Raw genomic sequence first — 25527 nt, 5'->3', positions numbered from 1 at the left:
TCTGATACACACACGCACAAAGCTGATTGACTGAAAAAGAAGTAGAGAGGAGGGAAAGGGAGAAATAAAGACAGACAGAAAGAATGAATCACACCAGCTCAATCAGCGCAGTATTCAGTCTGTCAGCTGGCCAGCCAGTCATTCAGCCAGTCAGCCAAATCAATCGGTGATGATCATGACAACGACTGTCTTGTTTAATGAACTGTAGCCATTGTGGCAGAGCACAATAGGCTATGATGAGCTACAGATATGAGGGAGGGGAAGGGAGTCTGCAGAGGAGGGCAAATAAGGCAATGAGGAGAAAGAAGGGATAAGAGGAGAAGGAGAAGAAGTCTGAGGAGTAGCAGGGAGGTATTCGGAAGGAGTAGAAGAAAAGGAAAATGGCAGGAAGAAGATGGAGGCAGCTATGGATTGGGGGGGAAAAGGGTAAATTGGCTTCAGTGGATGGCACACACACAAACACACACACTCTTAGGTTTCACACAACCACTCACACACTCATGTACTATAAGCAGTGTCATGCACATTTAACATGCACAAGGTCATGCTTTCCTTCTACTGACGAACAGACAGGGACAGAAATGCACTCTCACATAGATAAAACACACCCTGACAACACTCTTCTTTCTACCAGAAGGTTGTGGGTTCAATTCCCTCCTCCCACCCCCCTGCTGTCCCCACAACCATCTTCCCCTGGACCCACAGGCTTACTCACCATCCTCAGTGGGGACGTAGATGTTAAGATAGAGGCAGTCCTCGCTCTGGTCCTGGACGTATGTGGACACCACATCAATGCTGTTGGTGAACCACACCGGCAGCATCACGTCCGGAAGGCGGCCCTCCACGATGCTCTGAGGGCAGACTGGGGCAAAGTGTGTGGCATTGCGGATCTCCGGCCATGACAACGGTGGCTCGGGTGGCTGGAAGCGGCGTTCGCCAGTGGGTGGAGTAGCGTACGGGACACCCAGAAACTGCACAACAGGACCCAGGATCTCATTGTTGAGCTCCTTCTTGATGCCACGCAACTTGCCATTGGTGGTAGTGACCACCGGGTCATTCTCATCAAGTTTCTGAGCCGAGACGGCAGCCGGAGATGCTTGCAGCAGCAGGATACCCAGCCATATTAGAGAGGACACCCACCGGCCCGTGCGCAAGGAACCTTCAAGCCCTACGTATCCCATCATTCTGCTGCCACTTTTGACAGTCTGAAGTAGCCGACACCCAGTCCTTGGATGGTGCCTCCACTGGGCCATAACTGCAACTCCTTGTTTCAACTTGTTCGCTGCGTCCTTTCTGGGTTTTTTTCTTTAACAAGTTAAAATTCCTTATGTTCTCTCACTTACGCCATGCAGATGCAAACACAAACACACATTCACACTAAAGTCACACTCACACACAGGTATATGGAAGCAGGTAACTCCGGGGCGGACGAGGGTAGAGGTTGCTAATGATCCTTTTTAAAATCCAGGCAGTGGAAACAATCCAGTGTAAATGTAGCAGCCATCAGTTTCCTGCAGCTTGGTGAAGGGAGATCTGAGAATTATTCCTCTGAATATGGAAAATATTCCTCACAAAGGTGCTGCCAACAACCACAGCAATGAAGTAGACAACAGTGATGACATCATGTTTAAGCGCCACTGCTCGGCAGGTAGACAAGCCAGTCAATGATACGGGTTTCCATCATTTTGGGGTTTGGATAAGCAGACCATGTATAGAGGCGGAAGCAGTAGTGGAGCAGTGGTTGTAGTGGTTATACTCTGAGAAGTTCGGTCCAGTCCAAAGTGTGTCCCCTGCAACACATAAAAAAAGCAACAGTCAGCATTCAAATGGAAAAAAAGTAATATATTCTTAATTAAGTAATCTTTATTTTCACTTTTTTGCCTCTTGCATGGTATTCAAACATCAACCACGTGCAGAAGGGACATTTGATATACATTATACCCATATGCACATATCAATCATTTAGAGAGGAGCATAGCATCCATTTAAAGTACACGGCAGTAATATAACTTAACAAGCAAGGTGTCTATGGGTATCCATGGTGACAGATGTTTCCCTGTTAGTGTAGCACGTTTGTCCTACAGTTTAATTTTATATGCTACCCTTAATGTTGAGTGCCCTCCTGAGCTGTCAGAGTGGCACTCTGTGCTGGTGAGTGGGGATTGTTTTGGGAAAGAGCCATACACTTAGATGCATCCCGCCAGCACCAATGAGACTTGTGGTATGTGCCAGAGGCCTTCAGAATAAAAGTGGATATTATGACAGATTTTTAAATGCCAAAGCTCAGTGGCAGTTCAGAATGTAGTCTGGCCTTTATGTAATGAGGTAGAAAGTCAGGATGCACAGGTTGAGGTGGTGAATGGGTGGTGTGTAGCAAATCTGACTTTCATGCAGGAAATTTAAGTGTGTGTTCTGTCACACACATGTAATCAATGTTCTACTTTTTATTTACACAAAGCCATTTTCCCTGTTCTTGATCAAACCATAGTTACCATGCACGGATATTTTAGAAAGCCAGATTTTTTAAAACATTCACATTTGAAGAAAAAAAATGTAATCTGGGGTTTTGCAGAATCATCCAATATCAACTTGTCTGCTCATTGGGATGCAATAAAATACAGGATATAAGGAATATTTTGACATGATTTCTGCAATTACAACCAAAGATGAATATGACGGATGGCTCTCCAGTTGAGGCGTTTTGGTCGGAGGTCATGAGCTATGAAAGATCCTCAGCATCCCTCTTTGCCCATTCATTTGTCTTCTGGCTGACCTCTCTTATTATTTTAATAGCTCTAACAATAGCCAATATTACTTCATTGGAAGGACAGACCCATTTATCCACCAACCACTGGCTTAATCTGCTGAGTTTAGAAAACCTCACAGCTGTCCCCCAAGACAAAATCAAACACTTTCAAGATGCCTGGTATCCCTTTCTTGCAACTCCTCCAGAGCAAACAGACCCTCCCCTACACTTGTTGGCAAGCAACATAATTCTCAAAATACAAAAGTTGTAATATAATGCAACAATTTGGTGATATAAACACTGTAATTTTTATTTTTCTCCAATCTTAAAATATTCTCCTCCATCTTTACTTCCTGGGCTGCATACCAAAGAAAACTGATGCAATTCATGAAAACAGAATTTCTTTTAAGACTTAAGAATTATGTGTGGAGCACAAAAAGCTAAGTAACGGTACATTTAAATGTATGCACAGTGAGGTTAGTGAAATTAAATCTGTTCAGACAAGGAAATAGACTGAAATAAATCAAAATTCATTCCTTGCCTTAAATGAGCAGACAGGAAATATTTTCAGTAGAAAATCTATATGCCTGTGTATGTGTGTAACAAAAATATACTTTTTTCACAGACACAACGTACGCAAACACGTCAGCAAGCTGAGACACCTTAAGCGAGCTATGATGTAATTACACACATATACATGGAGATATGCACACACACACACACATACATGCACTTTGGGCTAGACATAGCTCAGATTTATGCAGAATCGCAAACACAGTCACACACACACACACATCCCAGACAGGGAGGCGGGCAGTGAGTGGCAGGCAGGTATGAGACAACAAGACGTACAGCATCAGCAGCGGGAGAATGGGAAGAAAAGGAGACAAAGACGGGAGGAGGTAGGGATCAAACATGAGTGTGTGATGTATAGACAGGACGCTTACACTCTTCTTTTCTGTGTGTATAAGAGAGTGTTTGATCATGGATAATTTAGCATGCCTCACAAGCAAACTGACGGTAATTAGGAAAACATGATAACAACAGAGGAAAGTCAGAACCTGGAACTGATTGTATAAGTTCTACCTTGCCATCCACCGCACTGTATATTTGTGTATTCTCATTACAAACCGGTCTGTTTTTGTGTCCAAATTTGCCTGCTATATTTATGAGCAAAGACCTAAATTCCCTAGCGATGATCATGTGTTCTATTTTCATTTGAAGTCAGGGGAGTGGTGGTTTTAATGAGGAACATGGCTACAGAAACAGACTGCCACATAGAATAAAAAATAATTAAACCATTTCATTGAAAATAGACATACAGGCAAGACATTAGCAATCTTGTTTGACAAGTAGTTGACATACAGTAGATTGACAGTGCAAACTAGCATACATGGACGTAAATTAACAGACACACTTGCAAGAGACTTTTCTTTTTTACCATATCTGAGCTCAACAGCTTTTTTTCCTCTTTTTTTTTCTTGCACAGACAAACTGACTGTTTTAATACTCTGCATGCAATCTGCACTCAGCAGGAATGCACAGCCGTGAGTTCCACACACACATGCACACAGACTTATTCACACAGTGTTTGTTTGAGTCCAACTTGAGTTTATTTGTCCCTCCTCTCTCTAACCCTGCTGCACTGCTTTCACAGTCCTTGTTTACTGTTGTTTGGATCAGTGGTGCGTTTTTGTAATGCTTTCTATTCAAAGTGCAGCTGTTAGAAGTGATGCATTTTGACACCCATTGAGATGTACGCAGGGAAGATGGAGAACAACATACGTGTGCAAGAGCCATTTGAGCATTCACCTTCACAGGCTGCATAAAATGGTGAAGTAAATAAATAAAGTGAAACGTTTCACCCTTCTTTCATTGCTCTCCATATAAAAACATTCTGTGGCATCATGTTGGCCAGTAACAATGTTATTATGTGTGCACTGAATGTGAGTACAGATTGTGTTTTGACCAACAAGTCTTCCGTTTGACCATGTGACTTCAGAACGACACAAATCAAAATCAAAAAGGTTTAGGCACAAAAACCACCTGGTTAGATTTAGAGAAAGATCATGGTTTGGGTTAAAATGATCACTTTGTTAAGGTTGGAGAAACATGCGGTGTGGGTTGAAGTTACTACTTCCTGAAAGTTAGGCGACCATCGTCATGGCTACAATAATAACCACAGGGTTAAGGTTAGGGGATGATCGTAGTTACACTTTTTTTTTTAAAAATGTCTTGCCTGATGGTTAGAAATGTGACACTGATGGGTTATAACCTCCACCCACCCCTCCTCCTCCGCATGAGGAAAATTATCAACATATATACAGTATGTCATCTGAAATGTGCCACTGTTCCGGGTCATAATTACTAAGGCCAATAGATAGCATCAGTCACTCAAATGTAACTATATGTCATTTTTGAGTTTATAAAAAGCATTGATATTATCAATGTACAGGCCAATACTCCCAGATTCAGACTAGACTCTTAATGAATGACCAGGTATAATGAATGATCCATTTTAAATGTATAGACATGACCAATATTGTATTTAAAGGCCAGATATTTTTCCCATTGTCTTTGACTTATTTCTATAATCTACATATTGTTTAAAACACATCTTTTGACAGCAGCCATGTGGGAAAGTGGACCATGGAACTGCTCAAACTATAAGACTGCTGACCAAAATTTCTGACCTGCTAAAAATACAAACCAATTGCCCGACAGCCAGATTGTTAAACAATTAATCGGGCATCATGACCTCAAACGACAAGCGATCTGGCAGAAATTCATTCTTCTCCTAAAATCAGTCTCATGCAACCTATATGGGGTTAAAATCAGACTTAATCTGTCAAGTGTCTGCACAAGGGTTTAAGATTGAAACTAGTCTGTCTGGGTCTATGTCCCATGTCTATGTCAATGATGTGGCGCAATGCAGTCAATCATATGTGTGCTTCTGGCAGAGAGTCAAGAGTGATAAATAAAAGGTTCAAAAATAAAATGAGTGATACCAATAATGACAGAATAAGGACAAAAAGGTTAATTTCTCTGAACAGAAGGATGCTATTTTAATGCCCAAAATGCAGTTGAGGCACTTGCTTGATGCTTAGCTTACAATTTTAGTGCTAATATTGTGGCAGCTGAGCATGGTGTTCAGTAATATTTAATTTTAAAAAAGTATTTAATTCTGCCTGTTATTAAATCTTCATCTTGTGTTTTCACATGACCTTCTGTGTTTCTTCTTCCACATCATGTCTTTGCCTTCACTCATCTGTTTAATCAGTCACAAACTTCTGTGTCTGTGTATTCATTCATACTTATGAATACACATTGTTAGGAGAATGTGACAGTTTCCTAGACTTACAGCTCTTCCTCCAATAATAATTTTTAGAAAAAGCTGTACAAGATTTCACACACTGCTGTCACATGAACGCACTCACACACACACACACACACAATGATGCCAAAAACCACAAGTCATTTAATTTCCTGTGCGATGCCACCTCTTGTCTCATGGTGCGGCTCCAATCATCTTTCAGACAGACACACACGCGCAACCAATTATCTTGCTGAAGACTAGAGGTCTATACACCTGCACTCTTGGGTAAAAATAAAAATCCCAAAAAATAGAACCAATGTAGTCTATAGTATGATTTATAGCTTATGTAATATCCACAATGGTCACATGTACAAATGGTGTAAAATGTGTCCAAAAACCCACAGATTAAAGCCACATTTGACTGTTTTCTTTAATGCTGCAATGACAGCCTTATACAATCCATTCATTCAGTAAAATCATATTAGTTGCCATGTTGATGCCAGAGGATAAACTGCTTCGTCGACTGCCTTTAAAAGTCAGCAGTTTTTGTTATTTGTTCAGGGACATGGAAGAATTGCCTACTAAACCTCTTTTACTTTTAGCAAACCGAGGAGTGCTAAATGGTCTCTTTGGATCATGTCAAATGAGGAAACCAGTGGAATATGTCGGCATTTTGTGTATATTGATGGAACATTACAAGTGTCAAACACAGCAGGCTGTTGGAAATGAAAATTACCACTATACCTAACTTTACATCCCCTCCAGTAAAATTTTAAGGCATATAAAAATACTGAAACAAAAGCTTATTATTCCCTCTCCCTCATTGAAAAATCCAGCACCAGTGTGTATATTATAGACAAACAGACAGACAGACAGAAGATGTTTCATACTCCACTGTAAATTCCAGTCTCATGTATGTGCATTGTATTGTGTAAGTTGCATACTGGAGTACAATTGGCTCCAAACTAGTTGTGATGTCTCAAATCAAGCTTGTAGGTACATGAAATCTGATCACAATCACACAATCCTGATGAAGCACTTACTGACTGTTGTTTCTGGGGCTTTAAGTCCTATTTTTTCTGACTACAACTTTTATCAGGTGCAAACTAAATCTGAGAGTCCTCAGAACCATTTTAATATTTTTAATCTTTCAATATGAGTAACAAAATACATTTTTCTCCCTCAAAATGTGAAAATATATCTCAATCCGCTTTGTTAAATATGTTGCTTCTTGTGTGTTTAATGATGGAAGATCTTCACATCATTGAACAATAAGCTATTATCATCTTAACAGGTAGTGATTTGCTGATTTTGAAAAAACAATTAAAGTATGATTACATGTCTAATCCAGTAGCAACCAATTTTCCTATGATGTAGAGTAGTGTTGTATGTACAGAACCACATGTGTGTCCTCTGTCCACTTTCATTTTGAAGTACAACAAAGCCTTAAAAGGCCACATACAGTCCCAGCTATTAGCAACATCAGCACAGGCACTGGAGAGCCTTACAGTCAGTGAAGGAGGGTTTAGTGGTTCCAGCAAATGTCATGGAACCATCAATGAATGCTGTCATGATAGCACAGCAAAATTCAACTTAATAATAAAGCAGGTTTCTTAAAAGGTTTCTTAATAAGAAACCAGATTACAACTTCTTGAGAAATTTTTACTTAGCATGTAAGGGCATGAAGGTCTTCCATGATAAAACCCTTTAGTGGCTTAAAAATGCTTTTTCATTTAAACCCAGTGGTGTGACAGTTTGCATCTGCTGATGTTGTTTCCTCAGAGGCCTCCTGAGACGCAGGCGGCAGTCGGTCAAGTGGCAACAACGTGGGAGTGAAGGTGAAGCATTAAAAGAGCAAACAATTTGAGTTTCCCATCTGCCAGCTCAGAAACAGGAGTAGAAATCCCCATTTTTCCCTGTGAAACATCTGTTGAGTCAGACTAAGTAATCCCAGACGCAGTGTCTCTCTCCAGTCAAACCACACACAGGGGCAACAATTGTGAACTCAAAGCACACATGTTGATGAAGCTGACATTCATCTCCTCCATCCTCCCAGCCCAAGCAGCCATACTGGCAGACTGAAGCCCTCCTACCCCTCCTCCCAGAGACTATATTTCTAAACAAACCGCCGCTTATCGACAACAGCACACAAAAAATGACATGTACACAAACAAATGCAAAACAGGGAGCCGGCGCTTGCAGAATAATAGCAGACAGTCAACAAGCGAGAGAGGGAGTGAGGGCGCTGAAAAGGAAGCTGTTTTCATTGATTGTTCCGCTGTTTTGTTAATGAGCCCATAAAAGTGGCTGCAAGTGTTCTTACAGCGAGGCTGGAGAAGAAAAAGATGACATGCTGCTCTTTCTTATCATGGACACATGAACTACTGGGGAGCAACATAATCCAGTTGTCAAGTCAAACACTGCTAGAAGCACGCAGGAAAACTTCTGAGACTTCTTCACAACCTGAGATCATGGTATAACACTGTCATTCATCTATCTACATCTGACACGCTTGATTTGTCAAACCTGAGATAGGTCACATGCTGAGTGGCTGAATTGTGTACTGCTTTGTTCACTGACTGATGTGCGATATTCTACATCTTAAATGCAGCTCTAGATTGTCATTTTCACACTGATCCAAGATAGGCTCTATGCTAACTTTGTCTGACCATTTGTCTACTTTTTGTGTTTGTTTGGGCCTTCACTTGTCCAGGTTCCATGTGCATCATGTCAATCACCACAGCACAATATTCAGCCTTGTAACAGGAGATAATTACAAGAGTAAGTTATTAACCTTAATTTTACTGACTGGGGTACCAGCAGACCCCAGAGGCATACTTTTTGTCATATCTCACTTTATTCTATTATTCCAATTTTTCATGACTTTGTCAATTTGTTACATATGACTTCATAACACTGTTTTCTGTTTGTTTTAATTAGTGCTTTTTAAAAAACCAAATACCAACCCCAGTCAAAAGCACCCGATTCCATCTCGCAGTTTTTTTATTGGGGTCATGTTTAAAATGGGTCTTATAGTTTTAAACTATCAAACACTAGCCGCAAATTAACTAACTTTCCTAAAATACTAATAATTTTTTTTCAGATGATAATTACATAACAAAATGTTTTGAGAAGAAATAAGTTAAGAACTTGCTATGATGGTTGATCATAGGGACCCTGGTCAGTAGTCCTTGTATGTTAAATATGTTGGTAGGATGAGGGTTAAACTAGTTTTCTTCTAAATAGACAGACATTTTTGGATGGATTGTTTTGGTCCATGAGTTCGGAAATCCCCTTTGACAGCCCTTGAAGTCACCACTACAAAAAAGGAGGAGGGGTAGTTTGCAGATCTTGAGATTTTTGCAGCTGGATGAAGAGGGATATTTTTAGTTTAATGTCATTCATATATAGGTACTTCCCACATTAGAACCATAGGAATAAACTTCTATGTCCTATTTGTCCTGTTTTGGACAGATAGTTTGGTGGTTTGGTGATCCTGAAAAGTCAGAGGATCACCAGGGTTATTACAACTCATCATGAATGTATGCACCAAATTTCATGCCAACTCACCCAACTGTTGAGACATTTCACTCAAAACTTCTTGTTTGCACTATAGAAAAAGTCAGGGGATCACCAAAGTCAATATGATTCATTTAGGAATCACATGTTTGTACAAAATGACCGGACCTGTTTTAAAAACTGAGACTGACCAACAGACTTTGCAATCCCTAGAGCCACAATGCTACCAGCACATCAGAAACCTTCACAAAGGTGCGATTTATTGCAGGCTACCTAATAAAGTGGCAAATGTATGTATACAAAGGTAATGTGTGTCATTGACCGTGTGTGAGAAGAGAATAGGGCATGCATATGATGTCACTGCATCTGGTCACTCCCCCGTGGGTGAAAAACACACAGCAGTCAGCATCTGCCATCGATGCATTCACATGGAAAAACATGGGAAACGCTACTAAAATGGTAAAGAGCTGCTGTGCAACTGACTGCACAAACGCATTCAGAAACAATTCAAGCAAGAGCATTACAGACTGCGGAGGGCTAAAGAGAGGAAAGGAGACAACATGAAGACATTTTCCCCCAGAGTAGCCTTCACCAACGAGCAGATAGCTGTCTAAAAGTTAGAATTCACCATTTTTTTATTTCATTTATTATTGTAATGTTGTTGGTGGCACGGGGACGACATATCTTATTCAGTGGCAGTGGCACCACAGTGATCACACACGTCTCCTGCCAAAATTCAAATGCAATGTGCTGGATTATAATTCCATCAAAAGTGCAATGGATCAGTGAGTGGTGGAGGTGCAGCTTTAGTAGTCAGTGGCTGTCAGTAGCCTACTTTTGGAGACACATTTAAGACTTAAGACCAGTTAATTGGGGACGGCTTGTCCAATTTGGGGACAAAAGCCCCCAATGTCCCCAATTGGGAAAAAGCTGATTTTTGGGTCAATGGTTAGGGTTTGGGTTAGGGCAGGTTAAGTAGTGGTTATGGTTAGGGTTAGGGTAAATCTCCTGGAAATGAATTTAAGTCTATGTAATGCCTCCAAGTGACGTAGGTAAACATGCGTGTGTGTATGTGCTGCTCTTGTCATTCTCTCTCTGTCTGTCATCGGATCAAACCCAGTGTCTGAGACTGTCAGTATCTCTCTGTGTCCATCTATTTCTGTCTCATCCCCCTCTAACCTCTCTGTCCATATTCATCTAAATATCTTTCGTTCCAGCTCCTACTCTTCATCTGTTTTTTTTTCTAAGAGATGTAATCCCAGAATCATTTTCCTTTACTATATGTTATTAATATATTTTGATTATATGATAATTTTATGTTTTTAAATTGAGAAAGATGAATATGTACTATAAATTTGGTTGATTTTTCAATAGTACAGCAAAAATCTATTTTCATCCTTGTGTATCTGTGTTGGTTTGGGAAACTACACATGTCTTCTCTTTTGGTAATGTTGCCTCTGATGCTATAACCATGGTGCTGTACGTGTTGTATGTATGCACAGACTCTGACTATGTCTCTTTTTATCTCCATCACTGAATCTCTCTGCGTCAGCTGACCAAAACAAAATCATTATAGCCACATGACTGCATTTTATCTCCATTTCTCTATTTGTTTTGTTTGTCTGTCTTGGTTATTTCTCTTTGTGTCATCATTTTCTTCACTCTGTGGTCTCATCTCACTGCCCTCCTCTGCTTATTTCTGCCTCTCTTATTGTAAAGCAACAGGGAAATTACCCTTAAATGCAGAGCCTACGTCAAACAAACTGGGAGAAACAAAAGAAGGCAGTAAAGAATAGACTGAGATAAATGTACATTGTTCATGTATAATTCAAAGCTTCATCATTTGAATAGATATTATGAGCAATTAGGCCGTTTCATGTATGATCATTGCTCACTTCAGCTAAACTCACAAACAAACTAACATAAACAGCAACCCTTCATCAGGTCATCGAAAAAAACAATCACTAAATGAATTGTTAATGTGTAAAAATAATGTTTCAATCTTTATTGTCTAATGAAGTGAAATTTGATTTGCAACCAAGATTTTACTGTCACTCTGACAAAAATAAGGCAATATGGGAAACCTCAAAAGATAAATAAAAGCATTCAATAACAATACTTTTATTAGCACTTGCAGACATCTGCACAAACAAAACCACATCCTCATCTTTATATTCAGCATTATGTTAATGCCACAATGTGTAGACGTTATGTAATTTACGATTGGTGCCCCACAGTGGTAGTACAAAAATCCTCCCCATATCAGACTGTAATGCACTCTGCTCATTTTTCTAAAAACTACAATGTATACCATTATTACTGTATACACTGAGGCTTTAATGTACACTGTCAAACTTTTCACTGTAGATTTGCAGTAATTAACTGGCACCAACTTCGCCTGCAAAGTACTGTATTTTTTACAGATTCTTACTGTATTTTAGAATTACAGTGTATTACTAGAAATAAATGTACAGTTCATTACTGTATTCTTGTAAATTTACAACATAATACTGGTCAAAGTTTTGTCAGTAAATTACTATTTACAGAATGTAAACTGTATTTGAATCTACAGTATGTATCCTGTATTTAATGGTAATTGAAGAATGTTACTGTAATACTACTACTACTTCTAATAATAATAACAACAACAACAACAACAACAACAACAACGGGACTATATTTGTTATGCAGTTCCTGTGCTAAGCACTGAGATAATTGTCCCCCATCCTGATGAAAACGCCTATGGTGCATGCATAAGCTCATACATGTGCATGTATATGAACTGTACACTTAAGGGTCTCAGTTTGGGGGTTTGAAAATATGGTCACCCTATGGTAGTTAGGCAGCCCTAAAAGTGTTTAGTTTGCCTAGTTTAACCTGTGTTGAAAGCACCTCTCAACAGCTTTCCTACAGAAACAAACCAGGGGCCAAATTTCTTGTGTAACAGGCAAGAATTACCAATTTCTCACAATGTCACGATGTCATGTCCAGAGAAAACATTCTGACCACCTACAAAAACCTGACAGGACAGTCTTGTTATTTGACTGATAAGCAAGCTACATACATCTGGAATATATGTTTTAATGGAAGTATTGCATGTTTTACAAGAGAAAAGGTTTCAAGGATGAGAGCTTTTTTCCTCATATGTCTAACAAACTTTCCCACCAGGAACTGAAAATGTTTTGTATTCTCAAAACATCTTTTCCTATAACAGGAGATGGAAAATGGGGGGTCAAGGTCATCTTTGATTTGGTCCAGTAGAGTCCAAGTTCTGACAAAGTGACTGGTTGTTTTGGTGAATTAGGTCCACCAAACAGTTCACAATGGAAATTTTTATTTTCAGCCCAACAGCATTATTATCACTAACACAGTGGAGTGATCACATGCTATGGTAATGAGTAAATGTCCTTAGTAGTTCCTGGATGACAGCAGAGAGGAATAAGATATATCAGGGGATACTTTACTCATTAGCCAGATAAATTAATTGTTGCTTTTAATCAAATACCACCATATTTATCTTTTAAGGAAGTTTGTGCAGGATAGATAAAAAGGTAACGGTACTTTATTTGTCACACATACAATGCAATTCAATCTCCGCATTTAAGCCATCTTTAGCATTAGGAACAGTGGGCAGCCACTGTGTATGCCAGTGCCTTTAATGCAAAACATACTTTTGCCCCCCCAACAGTGTTTCAACTTAAATTATAGGTTATGTATTATGAAAACGCACTTCTTGTCACCAATTTCCACAGGTGTCCTTGAGTGCACCGCAACACATTATCTCCAGGATTAACACCTAAACTCATACTCAGTCTTAAAATAGTACAGAGAAAAGTGAAGAAATAATTCCAATTGTTTCCGCAGCAGCTTCTCTCATTTTAATAATTTACAGAAACAAGGATGAAATCTCTTAAACGAGGCAGGAAAATTAGAAAATCACTGCACTGGTGGCAGTAATATGAGACTTAATTCAAATGACTGAAAAAATAAAATTACCCCAACTCATTGGCTGTCATTTTTGTCAAAGAGGTTGATGTTAGACTCAGTAGTTGACCTAACTATTTTTGCAGCACTCCATTCTGCTTTCAGTTCAAATACTTTGAACACAGACATGAAGAATATTGCACATAAATGCATGTCTGTTTTCTCTGTCTGACTTTTCCTTCCCCCCCCCATTCTCCCCAGTTCTCCCTCTCTCTACTTTGGCGTTAATTTCCTTGTTGCTTCACTTGACTGGTGATTGAACGCCACCGGGTGTTCAGAGCAAATTTCACACGTGGTCGGGACTGGGTTACCAACTGTAAAATCCCTCTTCAATCTTCACCTCGCGTCTTCATTCCATTTCCACTCCCTCCTCTCTTCCTATCCGGCGCTCACTCACACCTCTTTCTGTCTTGTTTTTCTTTCCTCCTTAGCATCATTTCCTCCACCCTTTCCTTCCTCCTCATCTTTAATTAATTTCTGAGCATACGTATGAATGCATGACCCTTGGTAGACCTGTTAATGCAGATACCAGCACACTTTTCACTCCCTGTACTGTACATGTATGTATGTACACTCTGTTCCCCTCTGCTATAAACTGCAAATTGCTCTTTTCATCATATTCCACTGCTGCTAATTCATACCCTTATACTCTCATATTTTCATTCATTAACTTCTGCTTAACATGAAAAGGTTGTGAAGTTGTGACGTGTACATGTTTATAAAGCTTGTATTTCTTCTCTTCTTATCTATATTCTGCTGTTTCCTTTGCTGCCCTGCAGGGATCAATAAAGTTTTCATCTTATCTCTTTGCACCCTCTCAGCTTCACACTCTCCACTCCTCTTCCATTTCTCCTCCTCTCTCTCTCCTTCTCTTTTCACACCTTTAATCAGATCATCCTGCCTCCACCTTTTTCCACTTATTTACTGTTCTCCTCCTCTATGCAGCTCTTCATGTCCCCCTTATCTGTTTACTCCTATTTTTTTTTTCTGTCAGCAACCGCCTCCCTCCATTTCTCTTCACCCTCACTTCTTCATCCTTGCCCTCCACTTTCTCTTCCACTCTCAATCTTTATTTCTCCTCTTCCTCTTCTCTTTTTCCTCTGTTTCTTCCTTCTCCTCCCAATTTCCTCCTGGTCTCCTAGCCTAACCTCATCTCTTTACCTTCCCCTCATCCTCCACTTCATCTCTCCCAATTTCACCTCCTGGCCAGGGCAGGAGTGCTGCAGCAGCGTAACAAATCCCCACTGAATCCCCTCAGTCTGAGTCGCTGTTCTAATGAGCTCAGATCAGCCACGGCAGCCTGCAGCCACACTGCTGCCATTTCACTGACGCTCAATGACAGCTATTAAAGTAAAGTGAGTGTGTGTGTGTGTGTGTGTATGTGTGTGTACTGGGGGGCTGCACACATACATGTGTATGTATAGCAAATATGACGCAGATCTGCCACAGTGAATAATAAATGTGTGTAGAACCTTTGGAGGGTGGAGACTAAATCTAATTTAAAAAACAAGGAATGATGCTTAACACTAAAGAACAATTCACAAGAGGCAAAGTACTACGTCAACACTATTGAGTCCAACGCAACGTGAATCATCAGCTCCACGACAAGACATTGTTTAAACCTGAAAAACATCTTTTCGAAATTTCAGTCAACATAATAAGTGTTAGGAGAAAAAGTATTTTCATTTGCACTGATTAAAAATACAGTTGGACTTGGGGTTGAACATTTGATTCAGTAAGTGTCATACTTCTTAAAAGTGTTAAAAAACGCAAATGAGATAGAAAATATCTTTATATACTGTATGTTACTAACATTTAAAGTCCCCCTCCACTCAAAAGCGTCTTTTTCTTCTTGTCAGTACCATTGAATGTTTGAACTTCATTGTACAGAATGATGTAGAGTTTGACACTAGAAAGCTGTTTATACATTCATCTGTTGAAAGTGGAAAGTTTCTCTGTGTTCATTGAAAATCAGATTTTAAGGGGCGGGGCTACAAGCATGATTTGTGACATCACAACTAAATTGGAGCCAATCGTAGTCCAGTATGAAACTTATACAAGTGTGATGTGGAAACTTGAAGCCTACAGTGCACAAACACTTACTTCTGTGAAGTAATTAAACTTTGGAAATGAAATATATTTACATATTCACAGACTCTGGAATGTTTAATGAAGGATGCAAATCTCAAGGATTTTAAGATGATAATTATACTTTTTTGTGGAAAAACCAAATCAGACCCACAATATTGTTCAAAGCAGAGTATTTTTATGTCTTAATACATGTCTGGAGGGGATCTTTAAGCTACATGAGGGGAAATTCAAAGTCAGACTTAGAGAGATGATTGATTTTCAGAATGCCGTAATTAAACAAAAACATGAATTTGTCTAATGAAGTCCAAATTGTAAAACTAATAATTGTAAATAATTATAAAAGTCACAGTTCACTGGTAGCCTTTAGCAGAGCTTGCACCTACCACATATGGAAGTTAACACTGCAGCATCCTCATGCATTTCAACTCAGACCCGACTCAAAGTTCAGTAACAAGCAGCCAGATGTTGCATGTGGAGTCAATGACAGCATGCTCATCATATATTCAGAAACACACCTAGAGACACAAAACAAATGTAGCCTGACAAGAACTTAAACCCATGAGGAGACACATGGAAAATATGCATACAGTTTCCTAACTAGCTAGCACCTGTGCAGCTTACATATTTAACACACTGATTTCAACATATCAAACATGGACACAACTTGCTGTGATTCTGCATCATACTGAGGTTTTGCTGTTGTTTTGTTTTTTAAATCCTGTATCTCCATAAAACAGTGTACTTGTGACCTCTAATCACAGGTTGCATTGTGTCTATGGGCTTTGAGCAGTTCACCCAAAAAGCTATTTCTGCCTCACAGATTGTTTCATTTCAATATTTTTCAGAGTCAGAAATAAGATGTTGAAGTATGCCGTTTCTTTTTGCTCTCCTGATTCAATTTAAAACCCTTGGAGGGGTCCTGACCTGCAGGTGGGTAAACATTGTCTTATCAGATAAAAATCTACAGATTTATAATAGTTGCTGTGGTATACATGCTGCAAAAATGTACTTTTCTTTCTGAACGGGGGACGCTAGAAATGCAGTGGTCCAGCCTCATGTCTTTGAACACATAATACAAAAGAAAGGATATGTACAAACAAGAAGGGACTGTGTGTTTTTTTAATAGATTTAAACTAGAGTTAAGAGCCATGAGTGTGTTAAAGCTGCTCTAATAAATATTTTTACATAAACAATGGATCAAATTTGACTAAATAATCTTAGATCAAAGTCCACTTACCATTTTTTTAATCCAAAGTTTTGACCTGCATTTCAAGATCTTTGTCAATGTTTGCTCAATGTTTACTGAGTTACTGTAGAAACACTGATAAAGACCATCAGATCCAATTTAAAGCTCCAGAAGAAAATAGTAAGTGGACCTTGAGTTTGTTTTCTTTATTCTCAAGATCAAGAATGAACCTTCATGCTTAATTGAATGTTTATGTGGAACATGAAAGGGGTTGGAACACAAAGGATTATCACACAACTTTGCAGGGCCCACACACCCTTCTCACTAACCATGTTTCCTGCCGCATAAGGCAAAAAAACTCCATGAACCCACTGTTCTTTACCTGCTCAGCACCAAACAACTGACAGACAAAGGTAGAGACTGGCTGGTGAACACAGTGGAGCATTAAGCAGATAAAGATGTTTGAGACCAAAACAGAGCTAAAGAGTACAGAGTGAATATTGAACTTAGATTCATCAGGTGGACAGAAACATGACTCCAAATGAACGCTAATGATGCTCTGGTTCTGCTGCATGTGTAAATAGGCAGCTGTTTGCTAACATGTTAGCCATAGCATCATTTTAAAGTGATGACATGTCAGTGTTGTTTTCACAGCTTCGCCCCCAGTGCCCCCACTTGGGGGAGCAGAACAAGAAACTCAAGAAAATCAATTACTGCAGCTATTAATATTCTTTCGAAGATTTGGGTTTTTGAAGGTCATACAATTTTTAGGTCATACTATTTTTAGTATTTTTAAAGTGACAATGGAGGGTTTTTTTTTTTCCCTTAACGATATTTGACAATGTGAGCATTTTCATCCAAAATTTGCATCCATATTACACTCTGTTGGAATGTCAATCTAACTCTAGTGTCACACTTCATGGTTAAATAGTACAAATGAGTTCATTGCTTTTACCTCAATTGAGTTACTGATCAGAAATTAAGAGATATACGTTGTATCAAGTGTTAAGGAACGACACTGTTGCAGTTTTCAATCCCACTCCATTCAAAGCAGTGAGATTCAACCACAGTAACGTAATGTATTGAGAGATTGGCTTTAATAAAGTAGAGTCAGCATGTCGAGGCAGCCAGTAGGTGTAGTGATTATCTGAGAGGGCAGTCGGGGGAAAACTAAGGGCCAATCATTTCATCCTGACTTGTCACCACACAGAACATAGTGTTATTTTACAGAGAGGGATAGAACAGAGAGAGAGAGAGAAAGAGAGAGAGAGCATAAGAGCTCACAGGAGACTTATGGCTTAGTCAGTCACCCAGCTAAACACTCCATCAGCCTGCGCTTTAGTCAGTCTCATCCATATCCTCCTTCTATTTCCCATCATCCATCCATCCATCTCTCCACTCACTGCCGATGTGTGATAAATCCCCACAACATCACAGCATTTTAGCCATCCCTCCATCCCTTTGTCTGTCCTATTTTAAGCATCTCATCTCATCCCTGTATGTGACACACACACATATATACACACACACACACACACACACACACACCAGGGCTTGTGGAAGGGATTTATTGAAGAGGTGCTTATGACTATTTGAGGGATGTGCTTAGCTTGCAGGTCCATCCAGCTTCAACCTCTTGCTGGTCTGAGCGAACCAGCCAGCCCGAGTGTGTATGTGTGTATGTGTGTGTGCGTGTGTGTGTGTGTCAAAGAGAGAGAAGAAGAGAGCAAGATGAGCCAGGGAAAGGAGAGAAGAGGATGAACTCTACTGACAAAGTCCACTATAAATAGTTTCTCATCACAGCTGTACAATTACCTCTGTGTCCATAAAGGGGAGTTTACCAGCCCGCAATAATCCAGCTACACTCTCCTCTGTGTGTGTGTATGATGCTGTTGGCTCATGGAGACTTCAATCATCTATTACTTACAGTTTTCATATGACTTTGCCATCTGCTTTCTATGCAGTTTAACCAGTGGCAGTGTTAAAGTGTGGCTTTGGGTGACACTGGATACCCTCAATTTCTGATTACCGACCTCATAAACCACCAGCTGTCTGCTAGAGTTACTCTTTTGATCAAAGGCAGGAAACTCACTGGAGGAGAGGACTATAAACTTCTGAAGCTCTGAGGCAAATGAGGGGGGAAAAAAAGCAATGTGTAGACTGAGGTGGTAATAAGACACATTACTAAAGAAGAAATGATAAGTAAAGAAGCATGATGTTTGGCTGGGACTAACGATGACCAACAGACAATGCTAACATGCTGATGTTTAGCAGGTATAATGCTCACCATATTCACCTTAGCATGCTAACATTCGCAAATTAGCACTAAACACAAAGCACAGCTGAGGCTGATAGGAGTGTCATCAGTTTTACAGGTATTTATAAAAAGTAGTGGACAAATGAACACTTTGACCTGTTGATGGTGCTAGATAAAAAAAAAAAATCATGCAGATCAGTTAATTTGCAGTACATCTTGAGGAGGACATGATCATCATGCCAGTACATCCAACAGACATTTCACTCAAAACCACAAATGTCAAAGTCATGCTGTCAGTGGATCACCATAGTCATTAGGTTTCATATTCTGAGCACCATCAATGTAATCATCAGTGTAGTCATTGACAACATTGCACCTGTTAAAACTAAAAAACACAGAAAAACAAAAAGCCCCCTGGATAAATGGAGTGGTTGTTAAGCAGTTTAAGAGAAAGTGTCACCAGGTAGTATGACAGTGGAGAAAGACAAAACTTCAGGTTCACCATGCAATCTACAAGGATAGACTGAATGACTACAACGAGGAAATTAACAGGCCAGACATTCTTTCTTCTCTAATATCATTAATGAATGACAATAGTAAAATGCTCTTCTCTACTCTCAGGTCCTCCACTTGCTGCTTAGATCCTCTCCCTACTGCATTTTTTAAAATTGTTTTTAACTGCTTAACACCTGAGGTATTAGGAATTATTAACTGCTCTCTTCAATCATGTATTTTTCCTGCAGCATTTAAAACAGTTGTCATTAAACCCCCTCTGAAGAAGAGCAACATTGATGCAACAGTTATTGCTAACTTTAGGCCCATCTCCAACTTACTATTCCTCAGCAAAATACTTGAAAAAACAGTTAATTCTCAGCTTAATAACTATCTAACATCAAATAGCCTTCTAGACATTCATTAGTCAGGTTTTAGATCTCACCATAGCACAGAAACAGCACTCAAAGTTGTGAACGATCTGCATATAAAGACAGACTAATAAACTATCTGTTCTTGTGCTCCTGGATCTCAGTGCCGCTTTCAACAATGTTGACCATGATATTTTATTAGAAAAATGGGTCTTCCCCGGTTCTGAACTGGTTCAGAACCTACCTACATGACAGATGGTTCAGTTGGAAACTTTGCATCAGACAGAGTGGGTATTATGAGTGGCGTACCCCAAGGTTTGATTCTTGGACGACTACTATTCAATCTCTATATGCTCCCACTCGCACATGTAAAACAGACACACAAATTAAATTACCATAATTATACAGATGATTCACAACTGTACATATCCCTATCTCCTGATGATTTTAACCCAAACCATGATCATTCCCTAAACCTAACCAGACCTTAACCACAGCATTGTCACACCATAAAACATAATTATTCAACAGGTAAAAATGTTAATATGCTACGTTTGTAGGAATATTGGTATGAGACATATTACATGTATTGAAACGTATATATTCAGCGTTTTTGTGGTTTGCAGAAACGTTCAATGCCAACTTTTTGTTCTGGTGATTGGGTTGCAAAAAAGACTGAGAAATTAATCCATGCATGTATAACAAGTAGACTAGACTAAGCGGTGCGGCAACTACAGTTAATTCAAAATGTGGCTGCATGCATTCTCAACGGAAGTAAAAAGTAAAAAGCTCTAAATGGCCTTGCACGTCAGTATATAAAAAGACATGCTAATTAGATACAAACCAGCAAGAACTCTCAGGTCCACAAGCACTGGTCTTTTATATTCTGTACTGATTCTTGTGTAACTGCACTAACACCTGTTGATGCATGTTTATCGTCTGCATTTGCACCTCTATGATTGTGTTGCTATTGTCACTTTATGTAAAGCACATTGTGTCGCCCTGTGTATGAAATGTGCTTTATCAATAAAGTTTGACTTGACATGAAAGCAGTTTGTGGAGGATCACTAGCAGACAACACCAGAGAGAGCAAAGATATTTTACAAAAATAAAAATATTTTAAATTCAAACAAGACAGCACTCAGTCGATACACACAGAACCTCAAACTGTACAATCCTTGATATTTACTATGGTTTTAACAATATTAAATGTTCAGAAATGTTTAAACTGTGTAAACTCACCAGCCCCCATTCGATCTCGGCAGGGGACCTTTGCTATATGTCATCTCCCTCTCTTCCCATGGTTCCTGTCTGTCTATCAAATAAAAGGCAAATATAGGAAACATACTAAAAAATAAAATAAAATACAAAATAAAACAAATAAAAATCCTGGATCCACACCAAAAACTAATCAATATTGGCCCATGACTTTAATTTCCACTAAATTTAATTAAAAATTTTCGAGTTTTCAGAAATACATAACAAAAACAAAAACAGGGTCAAAAACGTTAAGCCCTTGGTGAAAGTGATAAATATTAACTTCCAAATAACAAAAGCCAATAGTTTTAACTGTAAAAAATGATCTATCCTTTCTATTAGTGCTGTGTGTTTTCTGTGCTGCTTGTGGACTGTTAGCTGTCAGTCTCGAGGCCGCCTGCTCGTGGAGGAGGCTGGCTGACTGTTGTTCAGGCTGATGACCGGGGAACGTAGCCTGTGTTCTGGCCTGTCAGTCTAGATCAGTGTGCTGTGTGCCCTCGGCTCCTATGAACAGAGTTAAACTCCAGCACAGAGCCTCCAGCACTTCACACACATATCCCCCACACACACACCCACACAAAGACAAACACACACATGATAGCCTAGGGAGCAAGAAGGTATATGAGTACTGAGAGGATGTCAGCTCACGTTTCCCCCTGTCCTGCTCCTCATCCTCTCTTCACTGTCTTCTCATCCTCCACTTCTCCCTTTTACTTTCCTCCTTCTGCAGGAAAGTTTGCACATGCTCAATTTACTCTGGTAAAATCATAGTTTAGTAATAAAAATGAGACCCAAACATCCACAACACAAGCTTATATAACTGGCGGTGACAGACGCACTAGACTGGACATCTATCTAGTACACACACACACACACACACACACACACACACACACACACACACACACACACACACACACACACACACACACACACACACACACACACACACACACACACACACACACACACACACACACACACACACACCTGCTTTAAAATGTGGTGGTTACATCAATAGGAGCAGCCCAATAACCTCACACGAAGGATGAGTGCATTAAGCGCCAATCTGCCTGCACTATACTCAGTTCCATCATCTCGGCTGAGCAGGATTTATGTGTGGATATTTTCTCTCAGTCACACAGTTGGTCAGTGGGCGTCCATACTAAGCAGGCTGATGCCGTGAGTACCGTAGCATGAATAAAGTGGAGAGCGACCAGTGTGATCCATGTGGGTGGTGGAAGAGCCGAGTTTTCCCTTCTCTGTTTGGTTCACCTGGCAGACATTTTGTGCCTGGTTGCCTGGAGGGTCAATGGGGAAGTGGTGGGTTGGCGTGAAACCGGCTTTCCTCGCCACCACACTGGCTCAGTGCAAGATGGATCCCTTCAGGACAGGGGCACAGGCAAGTACAGAGCTGCCTCCAGAAAGCACACACACAGTTAAGTGTCAACACAACACGCCTATAAATGTACTCTCTGAAGTAGATTGAATATACGCATAACTTTTTCTCAACCCTTTATATTCTGACTCCTGTCAATCCAATTCACTTTGTTTCCTCTCTAAATCGCCCAACACCTACACCTGGTTACACTTCAAGTCTGCTTCGAAGACATAATTAGTAGGTTAGTCTGAGGAACATATCTGAAGTCCTGTCTCAACTAAGGAGACTAGAAGGTATAGTGAAGGTATAGTGTACGTTCTAAATTGCCTCTCTAAGGACTTTCACTCTTTTTTTTTAAGTGCCCAGAAATAGGCTTAGGTTGTCCCTTTTCAAAACCAGAGTTAGCCAGGTTTGAATGCTTAGTCAATTTGTCCAGCAGACATCAAAAATATCTAAATAGATTAGAGTTTGACCCTTAAAGTCTGTTGTTTGTACTTAAACAAAAGAGCAGAGTCATACATTGCTAAAAAAAACTTTTTTTTTGGCAATGTATGTCTCAAAAAGGATCAAGGAATAGTGACCCTTATCTGAAAAAGTCACATCTAACCTGACGTAAACCAGAAATATAATCTAGAGATCTAGAGTGCTACATTATATGGCAAGATACGGTTTAAGGTGATTTTTCTAAAACAGACATGGTCTTATTGGCATTGCAGGCAGGAGTTTCAGTCTGGTTGTAGTTACTTTTCAAAGTTCCAAAATAATAATACCTGACTGTGAAATCTTTAAAGTCCATTTAGGTTGTGTGTCATGTTTTTTTTGTATGTTGTTCTGTTTTCAACTATTGTTCTTCTGTGAATATCCAGATCCAATTGTAGCACCATACATGTGCACAAATGTACTTAAAAGTAAAAATTCAAAACTTGATGCCCTTTCACTTATAGATGGTGCTGAATGTAGATGACCATAATTAAGTGGCCATGAGTTTGACATACTTAAAACTTGCTCAATTCATTGATGTACAAAATCCTACACAAAAGGTCAAAAAAATCATGCCCCCCACCAGCTAAACAGCATGACTTGCTATTCCTGTGTTTTGTGATGCAGATACAGATTGGATTTAGAACACACCGAATTTTAAATCATTTTCTATTATTTATAACAAACTAAAGGACTGTGCAGCCTTGGTGGAGGTACTGTATGCACTCTGAGTGCATCATAGATGGGATACAGTTAGCTATGCAGCATGGAAATAACATGATTGGTGTTTTTTTCCCCCAGTTAGCAGCCTACAGAATGTTGAAGCAACAGCAAATCTGTGTCACCTGTGCATCAAACAAACTGAAAAACTACATAGTCAGATGTTTTGTTGTGTTTTGTTTTTTTATTCTTCATCAGGTATGACAGTTTGTGATGCAGTATGGGCTCAAAATATCAAAACTTCAATAATAATCTTAAAGATGATTAAAATGAAAACGTGGCTCTCCGGCCATGTAAACATACACACACACACATATATAGTCACACTCTCCAGCCATGTAACATTAACAGCCCTATCAGGCTGCCAGCTCAGTCTGTTCTGTTCAGCTCCATCCTCAGGTGAGCTTTCAGCTGACACGAATGTGTGAGAGGATTCAGAGCCTTTAAAAGCAACACCCTCAGGGACAGACACAAGAACAGAAGAGGAGGGATGAAGTCATTTTCTCCTTGCATATTAAGCAACCTGGCTGCCAATGAAATGAAAATGCACAAAGTCAGTGCTGGTAACCTTACCATATTTACCATATAAGAATCCTGAGGTAGTGTCTGAAGTGTCCTGTGCTCCTAATGGTTTGGTGGTGGTCATTTTTTCAAACTGTGTACTGTGCAGCATGTAAACTGGACAAAGTATCCAATCATTCTATTCAGCACTCATGTAAATATTTCTATGGGAACTCTTGATCAGATTGATGACATTTGGAAGGAAAAAAGTGACCCATGTAACCGCAGCCAGTGATTAATGGCTTCACCACAGCACTATACTCGCTGTGCTCAGTCATCTCAGCATGACAGCCAAATGCTCTCATAACCCAATAACAAGATAAGGGCTGCTGCAGAATAAGTCAATCATAAACACATTGAAATTAAAGGTCATTTAGTAGTCAGTGTAACACTGTGTCCCTCTGAAACACAGCTTTCTGCTGTTTTATAGATAATCAGTTACACTTGTTGGCCCCTATTCATATCTGGTCATCTACTAAGCCAGACAAGTTGGAAGTTGAGTTGACATCACACACACTTTTTTGTGATTTCTTCTATATGTGCTAACTGATGTCATTGCTTCATTGAGCCAACACAACTGACATCACACATCTTCATCTGAGACAGGAACTACTCTCAAGAGGTCGCTTTTCATGAAAACAAAAACATAGGTTGTTTAAAGTGTTTGAGGAAGTAATTAATGATGTCAGTTTTCTTGATGCACTTAATAACTCATCCACCTCCTCAACCTCTGACACCTGTGACCTCCTGACACACTTTGTGAATTAATAAATATGAATTAATGTGCATTTCCATCCACTACCATTATGAGAATATTAGGAATTGGTTCATCAAGATAAACAGTTGGTGACGCTAATTAAACAATTGCAGAAGAAGAGGACACAAGACAACGTCGTTAAAATAGCACCAGTAACACCTAAAATGGTGAAAATCAATACAGAAATGTGATGGAAATATGACATTTCTATTTGTTTTATAGATTCATTTGAGGAACGTAACAGTCTCCTCATTGCTCCATGCAGATCTGATTTTGTCTCTTCAGTTGAAGCCTGAGTGGCATTTAAGTCACATGCTTCATTTCATTCACTGCACTTCATCACATTTTGCTTTATTGATACATCAACGCTTCCACCCCAGCCGATTGTAAAAATTTGTTGTTTTTTTTT

At 39.5% G+C, this 25527-nt stretch overlaps 1 protein-coding gene across 4 annotated transcripts in view; it reads right to left on the bottom strand.

Annotated features, from left to right (window-relative positions):
- The window catches only part of nlgn1 (neuroligin 1), a 370620-nt gene that overhangs the window by 318857 nt on the left and 26236 nt on the right, over nucleotides 1-25527 (bottom strand). For 3 of the 4 annotated variants that reach the window (XM_042417119.1, XM_042417122.1, XM_042417121.1), the window contains exon 2: nucleotides 716-1790. In XM_042417119.1, the coding sequence (XP_042273053.1) occupies nucleotides 716-1253 (538 nt within the window). In that variant the 5' untranslated portion in view covers nucleotides 1254-1790. Of the gene's footprint in view, nucleotides 1-715; nucleotides 1791-22494; nucleotides 22638-25527 lie in introns of all 4 variants that reach the window. The other variant, XM_042417120.1, reaches the window with a different exon arrangement.

Source organism: Thunnus maccoyii, chromosome 7 (assembly GCF_910596095.1).
Source record: "Thunnus maccoyii chromosome 7, fThuMac1.1, whole genome shotgun sequence".
Taxonomy (NCBI): Eukaryota; Metazoa; Chordata; class Actinopteri; order Scombriformes; family Scombridae; genus Thunnus; species Thunnus maccoyii.
This window is presented reverse-complemented; position numbering and strand designations above follow the sequence as displayed.